The 13434-nt window shown below is 34.4% G+C and overlaps 1 protein-coding gene across 2 annotated transcripts in view; it reads left to right on the forward strand.

Annotated features, from left to right (window-relative positions):
- The window catches only part of ING3 (inhibitor of growth family member 3), a 29866-nt gene extending 17546 nt beyond the window's left edge, over positions 1 to 12320 (forward strand). For both annotated transcript variants that reach the window (XR_010158958.1, XM_016945389.3), the window contains 7 exons: positions 1724 to 1795; positions 2626 to 2745; positions 3031 to 3188; positions 4112 to 4305; positions 5791 to 5983; positions 8308 to 8346; positions 9832 to 12320. Coding sequence is in view for 1 of the 2 variants with exons in the window: in XM_016945389.3 (XP_016800878.1) it covers positions 1724 to 1795; positions 2626 to 2745; positions 3031 to 3188; positions 4112 to 4305; positions 5791 to 5983; positions 8308 to 8346; positions 9832 to 9948 (893 nt within the window). In the remaining variant the exon portion in view is untranslated. The remainder of the gene's footprint in view (positions 1 to 1723; positions 1796 to 2625; positions 2746 to 3030; positions 3189 to 4111; positions 4306 to 5790; positions 5984 to 8307; positions 8347 to 9831) is intronic.
- The last annotated feature ends 1114 nt before the right edge of the window (positions 12321 to 13434 follow it).

Consider the following 13434-nt stretch of genomic DNA (forward strand, 5'->3'; position numbering starts at 1 on the left):
ACCTTGTCCCACAGAGGCTTTTGAAATCCTGCCCTTCAGTGGATGGTGGCATCCAGGCCAGATAGCTTGGACCCTAGCAGTTGGAAATGTTTGGGTCATGGATACTGAGAGAGATAATATAGGATATCATCCACTCACTCTTTATGAAACAACATATTAAATCATTTTATATCCACATATACTAGTAAGTTGAGTGGTAAGAACAAATTTAAAGAAACGTAACCATTGGGAGACAAATTAACCATCTTGCATTAAGTGTGTTGACTTTACTCTGCCTCTTTATACACTTAAGCTTTGAGGAAAGTTGTTAGTTTCTCTTCTTAAGAATTACTTTATGGCTTTTCCTTAACTGCCTATACTGAAAAAGACTCACATTGGTTCCATAACACTACCTCTTTTTCTTAAAGAAGTGTTTTCTTCTTTCCCTTAGCAGCAAGAAACCATTTTGATATTTCTTTGCAAGGCTCTATTTGATCTCCTGCTATAACTTACCCCTGTCACTTCTTTGGTGTGACTTCCCAATAATGGAAGCATGAGCACTGTTTCCTTAACTAATTTAGCATTTCTTCAACCTAAATAGGTAATGTACATAAAAGCAGTTAGTGTGGTACTAGGTGTAGAGTAGGCACTCACTAGATGTTAATTGAACCAAATTAATATTATGGCTAATTTCTACTAGAATTTAATTAAAATTTACAAACCTTTTTTTTCTTGGTGCATTTCAACAGTAAGAATATGTACCTGTTTCTACACACAGATGAAAGATTTCTTTACAGTGCCAATCTATGTATCTCTCTCTCACTAGAAGTCAGCTAGGGAAGCCAATCACAGATCTGTCTTGGTATCCATAGTTGCATTTTTGTGTTCAAAAGTAGATCCATCACTTTATATAATCATCCTATTTATTTGTGATACTTTTCTTCTGGAGGAACCCTATATAAAGATAATAAGTATTTTGAGACAAAATTAAAAATTCTGTATCTGCTTTGATTTTTTAAAAATGCTGATGATAGCTGTGAGTAATGATAATTCATGCCTATTCAGTACTGCAGGAAGGTTAATAAAGCATCCTCTCTAAGGACACAGACATATGAAACAAAATTGGATCAAGTTATAAAAACTGCTCCACCCTGTGCCCTGCCATAATTTCATCTCAAGGGATCAAAAATAAACCCAGACAAATGTATTTAGAGGTATTTTAAAGCTTGGTGTTAGAGATTCTATTCCTCACTTTTTGCGAGCAAAATCCCTAACTTCTTTTAGGAAGTCTTTATTATCATAATGTCATTTTAATGATCAAATAATTTTTTTCATATAGTAATGTCCCCCATCACGTAGAACTTCAGAATCTCCCATTAAAAGGTCTTCAACTCAGTAAAACTAGGTTGACTCTTACCAGTAATGAGATTACAATGTCCATTCATCCATTTATATGGCACCCACTATGGTGAATTCCCTAATTAGACACGAATATGCCTTGAGCCATTTTGTACTTAAGATAAATATTGGGAAAAGGATAACTTATTGTTTAGAGAGAGGATAACAGTGTGGGATGGACAGTGGTGATCCTCTAACATGTCTGGCTAAAATAAATACAGGCATATGCATCAGAACTTGCTAGTCCTCTGCTGGGTAAGGGAACTCATTGCCTGTAGTTGAGTGACATGTGAAGTTCTGCGGTAACATTTAATGGTGGTGTATCTCTGTGCCTCTCTTCTTTTAGGATCTTTGGAATTAGACACTCCTTCACAGCCAGTGAACAATCACCATGCTCATTCACATACTCCAGTGGAAAGTAAGTTTGGTGTAGTGCAGCTAAGTTTTAAAAACAATGAAAACCTTATTATATCACCTATATGTTCTCTTTTTTTAACTCTACACAACCAATTGAGAAATAAATCCCTTCTTTTTTTTCATTGCAAGTACTAGCAGACTTATCTTTTTCCTTGGGGGGAGCATATGTGATTCGGAAATGAGTATTCTGTTTTCTCTTAAATGCATAGAAGGAGAATGTATAGTACTAATAGCATATATTCCCTTCATACACATACCTGATTCTCCTTAGGGAGCTTTTCAACTGAGCATTCTCCTTAGGGAGCTTTTCAACTGAGCCAAACAATAAGCTATTTTGTAATAGGCCCTTTGTCTTTTTCATCCTTGCTTTTCCAGTGCTTAACCTAATGTTTGGCATATAATTAAGTCTGAATGGTTGGTAAGTCAGTGAGTGGATGAATTGTTAGTTAGATGACTGGCTGGCTGGTTGATAACAGTCAAAAAATGACTATATCAGTACATCTTTTGACACATCAATTTGGTGGGAAACTATTTTAAGTGGTAGATTGTGTTTTGAAAACAAAATTTCCCTCACATTGTATGTGAGCCCATGGTGTATCTTGGGTTATCTTTAGTACTTTGCTAGAAGTTTTTTAAATGGTGGAGAAGTCTACTCTTAATAAACATGTGACACAGAGTTCTGCTTGTCCTGCCTTCTGAGGAAACATCATGTTCTGTATTTTATGAGGAACCCAGATCATACTGTTTCACGTTTTAACTGGATATAAGTATTATGCCTTGTCCATAGTTCTCTAAAGTTTAAAAACACATGAATTTTTTATTTATATTTAGAAAGGAAATATAACCCAACTTCTCACCATACGACAACAGATCATATTCCTGAAAAGAAATTTAAATCTGAAGCTCTTCTATCCACCCTTACGTCAGATGCCTCTAAGGAAAATACATTAGGTAAGTTAATTTTCTTAAATATGATTGCTTTGTTTGTTTGTGTTAGAGTAAGGGGAAATAAAGTCTTTCAGGATTAATGAATCATACAGTTTCTTTACCTGGTTAAAGTATACATATGGAGAAAGAAGAAAAAGGAAAACCAAATACATTATTCAGTTGACTTAATGTGCAAGTGACATTAAAAATTTTAATGATTATATGTCTGTGCTGGGAAATAATGTAATTTAGACTCACTAACATTATGTTCTCTGCAACCATTTTTATTTCCTTTTTACATCTACACAGGTTGTCGAAATAATAATTCCACAGCCTCTTCTAACAATGCCTACAATGTGAATTCCTCCCAACCTCTGGGATCCTATAACATTGGCTCATTATCTTCAGGAACTGGTGCAGGGGCAATTACCATGGCAGCTGCTCAAGCAGTTCAGGCTACAGCTCAGGTAAAAAGTAAAGGGTTTAGAGACAAAATGTTACATTTTGTCGGAATCATTGGAAACCTAATAGAAATAACGGGATGTGAACAAATAGTTTTCTAACGTTGTATATTTTCATTTTTAAGTCATGATTTCATGATATGTGATATTTTATTTAATGAAATAATACGTAGGAATTGCCTGATTGATAATGAAAACTAAAAAATAGGTTTATCGTGCGGATTACATGCAGACCCTTCTCACAATAACTGCTCATGTTGCCCATGTTCTTGACTGCAGTCCACAGCACATGCTAGCATAGTTCTTCGTTCTTTCTGCCAGTTCCAAGGCTTCCCCTGTAGCCTTGGACTTAGGTCATCTTGAGTTTGTTCACTTCTGTATAGTTTGTCTATATTCCAAATTAAGAAGTTGCCCATCCCATAGTTTATATTCTAACTGTGTAAAATCTTATTTTAAATCTTTAAATAAAAAAGGTTAGGCCAGGCATGGTGACTCACACCTGTAATCCCAGCTCTTTGATAGGCCGAGGCGGGTGGATCACTTGAGGTCAGGAGTTCAAAACCAGCCTGGTCAACATGGTGAAACTCCATTTCTACTAAAAATACAAAAAAATTAGCTGGGTGCCTGGTGGGTGCCTGTAATCCCAGCTACTCAGTAGGCTATGGCAGGAGAATTGCTTGAACCTGAGAGGTGGAGGTTGCAGCGAGCCAAAATCGTGCCACTAGACTCCAGCCCAAGCGACAGATCGAAACTCCACCTCAAAAAAAAAACAAAACAAAACAAAACTTAAATTCCAGTGATGAAAATAATAGTTTAAACAATATAAATTAACATTTGATAAACCAAAATAAAACTATAATTTGTAAAACTTGAAAAAGAAAATCTATATATTTACATATATTGATGCTATCAATGAATGTCTATTTAAGATGAAGGAGGGACGAAGAACATCAAGTTTAAAAGCCAGTTATGAAGCATTTAAGAATAATGACTTTCAGTTGGGAAAAGAATTTTCAATGGCCAGGGAAACAGTTGGCTATTCATCATCTTCGGCACTTATGACAACATTAACACAGAATGCCAGTTCATCAGCAGCCGACTCACGGAGTGGTCGAAAGAGCAAGTAAGTTTTATTGTTACAGTAGCCCTATACCTTTACTGAACACTTGGTCTACTTGACACTTCAGCCAGGCCTCTCTATGTTAAAGGCAGGATATAACGGATTAAAATTAACCTTGCAGAGGTAGGGAGACATGCAGTTTTCATTTTATAGTGCCATACTTTGAAGGTGTCAAGTCTTTAAAAAGTGTTAGAGTTGTTTTTAATTTTTCTAGAGTCATAAATTGAGTTTGTTAATACATGACTTCTTTTTATCTTCTTTTATTCATTAAGATAAATCATTTTATGGAACTGCTTTTCATTTATTACCCTTTATTTTGCCATGTGTTTCAAGGTAAATTAATGCAATGCAAATTATATCCTGGTGATTTTTTTTTTTTAAACAAGATTTTTCATTTTGATTAACAGCAAGCAAGGCGTCTTCATTCTTAGTCTTGGGTCCCAAAAACTGATGGTGTAAAAATATCCCTAGATTTTGTATATGAGACTTGGGATGACTGTATAAGCTTTAAATATGAAAACCTAATAGCATTTATCACTGTCTATCCCAGGTAACTGAATATGCTGGGTGTTTATACATAATGAAAGTTCAAATGCTAGGCCAAAATAATTAGTTACCTAGTAGTTATATTTTCTGTATTTTAAAATATGTTATATTTTTTGTGAATTAATCCCTTAAAGAGCGATCAATATGAAATAACCACAACAGAAGTGTCAAACATCTTAAAAATTAATTCATCTTAATGGTACAAGTTTAATGTAATTTCTTATGATAAAGTTCTATACTTTTAGAATTTAAATAGCATAGGTCTTAGCAGTAAATTACTTGTGAATTTTTACAGTCTTGGTTCCCTGCCATACTCATGGTAGGTATTCACACATCAGTTGATGGTTATAACCACTTTCATCAAATGTTTTTTTGTGTGTGTGCTTTAGGTTTTGATGAAGAGTATTCAGTTTACTTAAAAATACAAATAATGAGTGGCTGGGCGGGGTGGCTCATGCCTATAATCCCAGCACTTTGGGAGGCCGAGGTGGGCGGATCACGAGGTCAGGAGATCGAGACCATCCTGGCTAACACGATGAAACCCCATCTCTACTAAAAATACAAAAAATTAGCCAGGCATGGTGGCGGGCGCCTCTAGTCCCAGCTACTCGGGAGGCTGAGGCAGGAGAATGGCGTGAACCTGGGAGGTGGAGCTTGTGGTGTGCAGAGATCGCGCCACTGCACTCCAGTCTGGGCAACAGAGCGAGACTCCATCTCAAAAAAAAAAAAAAATAATACAAATAATGTCTGTAAAGTAGCCAGAACTTATGTTAATTCTTCAAAGTACTACCTACAATTTAAGTCATTGGTAAATCCAGATTACTTTAGCTTAGACTTTAATTTATACATTTGATGTCATTTCATTTTATACTATTTATTTAGGAGTTATTCTCAGGTAACTTCTGGATGGTGAGCAAATAAAACTTATACTATTTTTTTCAGAAACAACAACAAGTCTTCAAGCCAGCAGTCATCATCTTCCTCCTCCTCTTCTTCCTTATCATCGTGTTCTTCATCATCAACTGTTGTACAAGAAATCTCTCAACAAACAACTGTAGTGCCAGAATCTGATTCAAATAGTCAGGTTGATTGGACTTACGACCCAAATGAACCTCGATACTGCATTTGTAATCAGGTAAAAGTCTGTTATATCTATAAAAGTATAATCTGAATAAACTAGAAGGAAGAGAACTATTTCATTTTTAAGCATTTTTTTAAACTCACTTAAAATACCTTTGCTTTATTTGTATACTTTTCTCCCCCTTCTTACAAAAGTGACATTTGCTGTAAATACTGAGTATAAAGAAAAATGTTACCCATAATCCTAGCCCTCAGATACAACCTGTAACTACACATTTTTGGTGTACCACTACCATATACCTCATGTGCACATTGGCTGCCTTAATAAAATACAACAGACTGGGTAGCTTAAACAACAGAAAATAATTTTCTCACAGGTATGAAGGCTGGGAAGTCCAAGATCAAGGTGTCCACTGACTCAGTTCTGGAGGAGGGCTCCCTTCCTAGATGCAGACTGCTGCCTTCTCACCGGGTCCTCACATGATAGAGGGAGAAAGAGTGTGCTCTGGTGTCTTTTCTTATAAGGGCACCAGCCTTGTCAGAGTAGGACCCCACTCTATGACCTCATTTAACCTTTACCACCTCCTCACAGGCCCTGTTTCCAATTACAGTCACGTTGGGGGTTAGGGCTTCAACATATGATTTTGAGACATAAGCTTGCATTTCATAACACGTGTCTATGCAGATTTGCACATGCATGTGTGTATAAGTTTGTCAGTAGGAACCACAGTGTATACTTTCTTGTTACTGGCTTTTTTCTCTAAATCAGGTATACCGAACATGATTTTTCTTTAAGATCATATTTTTAATTTTCACATAGTTATCTCTTATGCCATCCGGTATAGTTTTCTTAACCAATACCTAGCTATAGATTATATTAGTGGTTTTAATTTGTTTGAAATTAGGGATAATATTACGACAGGCATTTTTTAAATGTAATCCATTTTATACATCTAATTTCTTGGATAATCTTTTAGAAATAAAATTAGGCTGTAAATATTTGACAGACACCAAAATATATTTTCTAGAAATTTATTACCAAAACTTAATAAACATACCGGTTTACTAAACCCTGTCCAACACTGGATATTATTTTCTTTTAAAAACTAAGTACCAATTTGGTAGTTTTATATTATGATTGTTTTAAATACACTAGTATTATTGAAGTTGGACATTTTTTGACCATTTTTGTTTTTTACATTATGAATCGACTCCTAATGGTGTCGGCTGATTTTTCTATTGTTTTTGTTATGTACTCTAAATATTTGCTTGATTTAGTTTTTTTAAAATAATTCTAAAATTTTAATTTTATGTAGTTATGACTGTTAATTTTTTTTTATGAAGCAAGCCATTGATTATATACTTAGAAGGGCTTTCTCTTTGGCTCTTCTTTCTACAAAAAATTGTCTTGTATAATATTTTCTCCTAGTTTTTATATGGTTTTGTCTAGTTCTTTGCATGCTTCAGTTTCTTCACATTTAAGACTTAGTCTATCAGCAGATTATTGTGTCTAACAGTATGAGTTGCCAGTCTGATTTTTAAAAATTTTAACAATTTGTTAGCTGTTCCACTATCACCTGATAAACATTTTTCAGTACAAATGATAGAAAAGCATATCCTGTATCCTGACAACAAAAGTAGATTACTTGCAAAAGAACAAAATCAGACTGAACCTAGAGTTTTCCTCTGTAACACTAAAAAACTAGAAGGTGATGGAATATGTCTGTAGAGCTTTCAGGGAAAAATTAAGAGCCCCCCAAAACTTGATATTCAGAGAAGTTATTTCTCTGCCTAGGACCATGTAAATATATTTTCACTCATGCAGAGAATCAGAAGATATGCCATCTAGTTAATCCTGTCTGAAAAATTATTCAATCCACTGAGAACTTCAGTGAACTCAAGAATTAGCAAGTTATGCCCTAAAGTGCTGGTGATGAAGAGCAAAAGAAAAATGAGAAAGGACATAAAATAGATAAGTTTAGAAGTTTCAAGGAAGTGGACTATTAATTGCAAAAATATAAATGACCTAATGTGACCCAAGAAGTAAAAACTTTCAGTAAGTAAATAATCAAGAAAGGAACTTAAAATTTTTACAATAAGAACTACCCAGAAAGATGACTCCTTCATCCGGGTGATTTATATAGCAGGTTCTTCCAGACTTCTGAAGGGCAGATAATTCCTGTGCATTTCTTCCCACCCTTGCCCCACCCCGCCCAAAAGAGTATTTCAGGAAAAAATTATTATACCTTGATTCTCAATGTAATTGTATATTCAGTGTATTTCCCTTTATTTTCCAGCAGTATCATACATAAACAGTTAATTGGTATCTAGGTGTTTGTTACATAGTCATAATAAAGACATTTAATTTTTTTTAACTAGGTATCTTATGGTGAGATGGTGGGATGTGATAACCAAGATGTAAGTATTACATTTTTCTATTTAGGAATGAAAAAAATCACAGGTTGTTATTACTTGAATATTTTTCTTATTTGCTGTATGGTTTGGTCTAAGAAAACAGGTTTGCAGGTATATTAATTATGTTATGCTAATGCTAGAATATTCCTCTTCAAAATAGGGTAGTGTCCCTTAATGTGTTCCCTATTTTAATTTTTAAAGCTAATTTTATGGTTTTATGTGCAGATTGTCTCAGAAGTGTTATGTTGTATGAAAATTATAAATACCCTCCTTTCCCTTTACTAAAAAATACTGTGTTTACTAGAATCCAGTTCATTTATCACATTGAAGAAATGGAATTTTAAAACAATTCATTCTTTCAGGCTGCACCGTGCTAAAGTGAAGGGTGGGATAATTGAGGATCTAATGTGAGATTATCTTCCTCTCATGAGTATAATATTTTTTCCTGTACTCTGCAGGTGTCAGCTGATAAGAGCCACCTCTGATCTAAAAAGTAAAGGAAATTTGAAAGGAAGGAATTCTTGGTTTTTAGGAGACTTAATTTTAGTTAGAGATATGTTTTTTATTCAATACTGAGAATATTGTTGTCTAGTAATTTTGACTCCCTCCTTATTTAGTAGTGACAGGATCCTAAGATTAACAAGAGTTTTAAATTTGTAAAACAATCTGAAGATTGAGGGAGCTGGCTAGGTGCATTAAAATGTGTACTTTTCCTAGACCTGATAGGGTTACAGCAACATGATCACGTAGATTGGGACAGAGCCTCCTTCTATTTCCCTATCTAGAATCCCTTGTAGGCTGTTTGTGGTTATTGCAAAAACAATATTGCCCAACCATTTCAAGAACATCACTGTAAACTCTTCTGGGGCAGTTAGTGAAAATGATGAATGAGATTTCTATGAGTACCAGCATCATGCTTCTCTGATTCTTCTTATTCCCAGTTGTGCTCTTCTGAGTGCTAAGACTTTCCATGAAAGAGTTTTCTGCTTAATATGTTTCAAAGAGGAATACTTTTTCTCTACATTTCTAGGAATAGAAACACCCACGTAGGAAATGCAGGGCATAAGACATAAATTAATGTCTTTAATTACAATCAGCTTATTCTACTTTATGAGACAGCAAATAAGGCTGACTATTAAATAAAATCTTAAGTTATATTTACCTTCTACATAGAAGATTCATCCCACTTCTTTTTGCCCTTGAAAGCTGAAAACTAGTGAATTTTCATTCATTAGGATGAGGGGACTAGATTACATGGACCTCAGGATTCTTGAAGATTCATAATTTTTCTGTGCCTTCATTTCCTCATTCCTGAAGCTTATCGTTTAGTCTAAATGATGTCTAAATAATCTAGATCTAAAAATTCTGATGTCACACATCTAATTATTGTTAAATTAAATGGATTATTCAGTCTCCTGAGCATATTTTAATATACTCTCTTGTCTTCAGAAGTACTGAAAACTTGTTTTTTGCAATTTTGCTTTCTAGTGCCCTATAGAATGGTTCCATTATGGCTGCGTTGGATTGACAGAGGCACCAAAAGGCAAATGGTACTGTCCACAGTGCACTGCTGCAATGAAGAGAAGAGGCAGCAGACACAAATAAAGGTGGTCCTTTTGTTTGATGAAGAAATAAACTTCAGCTGAAGATTTTATGTAGGACTTTAAAAAGAAGAGAAGAGAAAGAAGAAACAATGCATTTCCAGGCAACCACTTAAAGGATTTACATAGACAATCCTATAAGATCTTGAACTTGAATTTTATGGGTTGTATTTTAATAATGTAAGTAAATTATTTATGCACTCCTGGTGTGCTATGAATATTATTCCAGTTAGCCTTGGATTATTTCAGTGGCCAACATATGCAGACATTTGTACTCCTCAACCATTTTCTCAAAGTAATGGGCATTCTATGATTTAGACTTCAAGGAATTCCAATGATGAAGATTTTAAGGAAAGTATTTTATATTCAACAGGTATATTCTGCTGCATGTACTGTACTCCAGAGCTGTTATGTAACACTGTATATAAATGGTTGCAAAAAAAAAAAAAAGTCAGTGCTTCTAAAAAGAATTTAAGATAATGGTTTTTAAAATGCCTTTATAATAAGCTTTGTTTCTTTGTGAAACTAATTCAGCAGGCTGAAGGAAATGGTTCATGTGATAATGTGGGCTGGTATCCTCTAGAGTACCTGGGTACATAAACAGAAACTCCTGTAGGTAAAAAGTAATTTGTGCCATTAGTCTTTCTATGTTTCTGCATCCAGATAGAGTGCAGTTCATGAGGGAGGGGGCGGGGGACTGAAGGGGAAAGGGCGTTAAAGTGATACATTTTTATACCAAATGTGTTTATTTTTTTGTGCAAGTAATCCTTAAAATTGCAATTGTATTAGGTGTTAAAATAAAGTTTTTAAAAAATTACTTGTATTTATACTTTACATACTTAATAATGAAAATTTCTGAATTCCAATTAACTTTCAACTTTCATAATCTAAAAAGAATCAGAGACCCAGGACACAGAATACTGTGTAATCTGTGATGTCTTTAATAATGTTTAGAGTTTGTGATATAAGAATACAGGAAAGACATTTTTAATGTAAATTTGAAATGCCAATGTATTTTTTTTAGAACATCATCTGGCTTTTCCTTCAGTCTAAAAGACATGGAAGAAGTGTAAGTATAGCAGTTAAAACGAAAATAATGGTTATGGGTGTTTTGACTGGAGGCAATGTAGCCAAATAGAGTAAAGAGACCCCCCTGGTCGGGAGCTCCAAATTCAGCTATTTTTGATTCTACCACTTGCTGATATGACAGTTAATTCAAATTTTGTATCACTCTGGGCCTTACTACACCAGGGTGATGCTGACTGCAGAATAGGTCTTATTCTAAGGTGCTATTTAAATTATAAATTTGCATAGTGGAGGTTTTATTTAAAGTATAATATTGAGTCTGGTCGATAGAAAAATCCTTAACTTTTAAGATACTTATTATATCATATATATTTTATATTGAAACTTACTGGGTCCATCAGATTTCTGCTTTAATTAAACCACTTATGAGCTTCTTAGAACTTATTCAGATAACAGTGTAAAATCTATGCAGTGCTACCCAAAGGGTGTGAGGTAGATAGGGGATTTCAAAGATCTCTTCCACCTTTGAGATCTCATGATTCTGAGCTGCCACAGTCTGATTATACAACTCTGCCAGCCCCCTAAACAAGTTAGGTTCATTTGTGAGTACTCATCATTTCATAATATCATGATTATCACGATTTCATGATACTCAATATTTTGAGATTTTATAACCCTTTAAGAAGTGATAAATAATGTAGTATTCAATTCGTTTATCAAAGTATATTGCCTGGAAATGCTCACATGTATCATTTACATCCTCTATATATTATGACTATTCCAAACTCATTCATTTTATAGAAATGGTCAAAGGAAAAAGCCTTATGTACAGCCTTATTTGAAGAGAAAGTTCTTTGTCTGAGTCAGGAACATCCTGTTATCCAGCTGCTACATCCCCTTTCAGTGTGAATTCCACTCCTTACCAAATCACTTAGAAAACACTTTGACAAGTTTTAAACTCAAACACTGAATATTTTATGAAGCATGTGTAAAGAAAGAAACCAAAATTTGGTGCAGGTATTTAGTAATGGGTAGAACCTGTTAATATCTGAGTCATATATAATGGGCCCAAACATGGAACTACCTCATCACCCCCGCAAAAATGTGGCCAACTATTAATATTCTTTGTGACATTTACACCAAGGGGCATAGTAAGTATTTTTGGTATTATAAAATACACATTCAAAATCTCTGTTGTACAAAACTCATGTAACAGTTGGGACAAAATATCCAAATGTGCGTTCACAGTTCATAGGTGGTGAAAATTGAGGCCTTACTGCTATGGAGTGTATATCAAAATGTTCATGGTGACACATTTGAAGCAATAAATGGCTTAATTAAATGCCAAAATGAGGCTGAGTGTTTGATAAGCATACAATCATTCTTTTCAAGGGCAGTTTATATTTTTTTGTTCTCCTTTAAAGCAAATTCCACGTTTTAGGTTTTTAACCATCTTAGGTTTGTGCAACATTAGTGCCCTTTGTCTTTAGACTTTAGGAATGGTCTTATTGACCTAATTAATTATTTTAATCTTATGCAAATAAATGTCTAACAAACTTGGGTTATAAAGGGGTATAAGATACTCTTTAATGTGTAGACATTGCAATGGTTTCCCCTCAGCTCTCACAGATAAAAATACATGCATTTTTTAGCAGATGGGTTTTAAGAGAAAAAAAGACCCTCAAAAATATTCTTTAACTTTACAAATACTAAGCACCTAGATGCTGAGAATATACAGATGAAGGTATTATATTTGTGTGGGGGGGGAGTTGGTGGGGGCAGACATGTTAAATGTGTTATCTTGATAAATGCTGTAATGGATATACAAAGCACTGGGAGAACACTGGGAGGCAGGGAAATTGATTACTGAAATAGTCAAGAAGACTTAACAAAAGAGCTATCATTTGAACTGAGTCCTAAAGACAGATGTAGTAGAGATGGCCTTCAAGGCAGAAGAGACTCTTCAAGGCCACATGCATTCTGGAACTTAAGGCAGTCTGGAAAGAGTGGCCATGAGGCAGGTAGACAGTGTCAGGGAAAGAAACCAAAAGCCAGCAAGAGTCTATTCATGAAGAGCAGGACTTGTTTGTTATAGGAGTCGAGGGTAACATTTACATATTGTTGGTTAACTGTAGTTATGATTATTTTAACAGTTCAATGAAATCACTGATTTAAGTATGTTCCCTTATTAAGATTATAAAGTAGGGATGACTTAAAATTAATCTGTAACTTGGAAAATGCTAAATTTAGGTGGATCTTTCCCTTGATTTTTGAAAGACAAAATTGCTAGTCAAGATTTTTAGATTTCCTTATTTGGATAATAAAATCAAAACTGCTGAACTAGTTTGTAGTTTCTGATCCAGGATCTTAATATTCATGATCTGATTCTGCTACAGAGAAATTAAAGTGATTTAAAGATGAACTAACTTCAGATTTCTGGGTTTTTCTTTTGAGTGAGGATCTC

This window comes from Pan troglodytes, chromosome 6, assembly GCF_028858775.2.
Source record: "Pan troglodytes isolate AG18354 chromosome 6, NHGRI_mPanTro3-v2.0_pri, whole genome shotgun sequence".
Lineage (NCBI taxonomy): Eukaryota > Metazoa > Chordata > Mammalia > Primates > Hominidae > Pan > Pan troglodytes.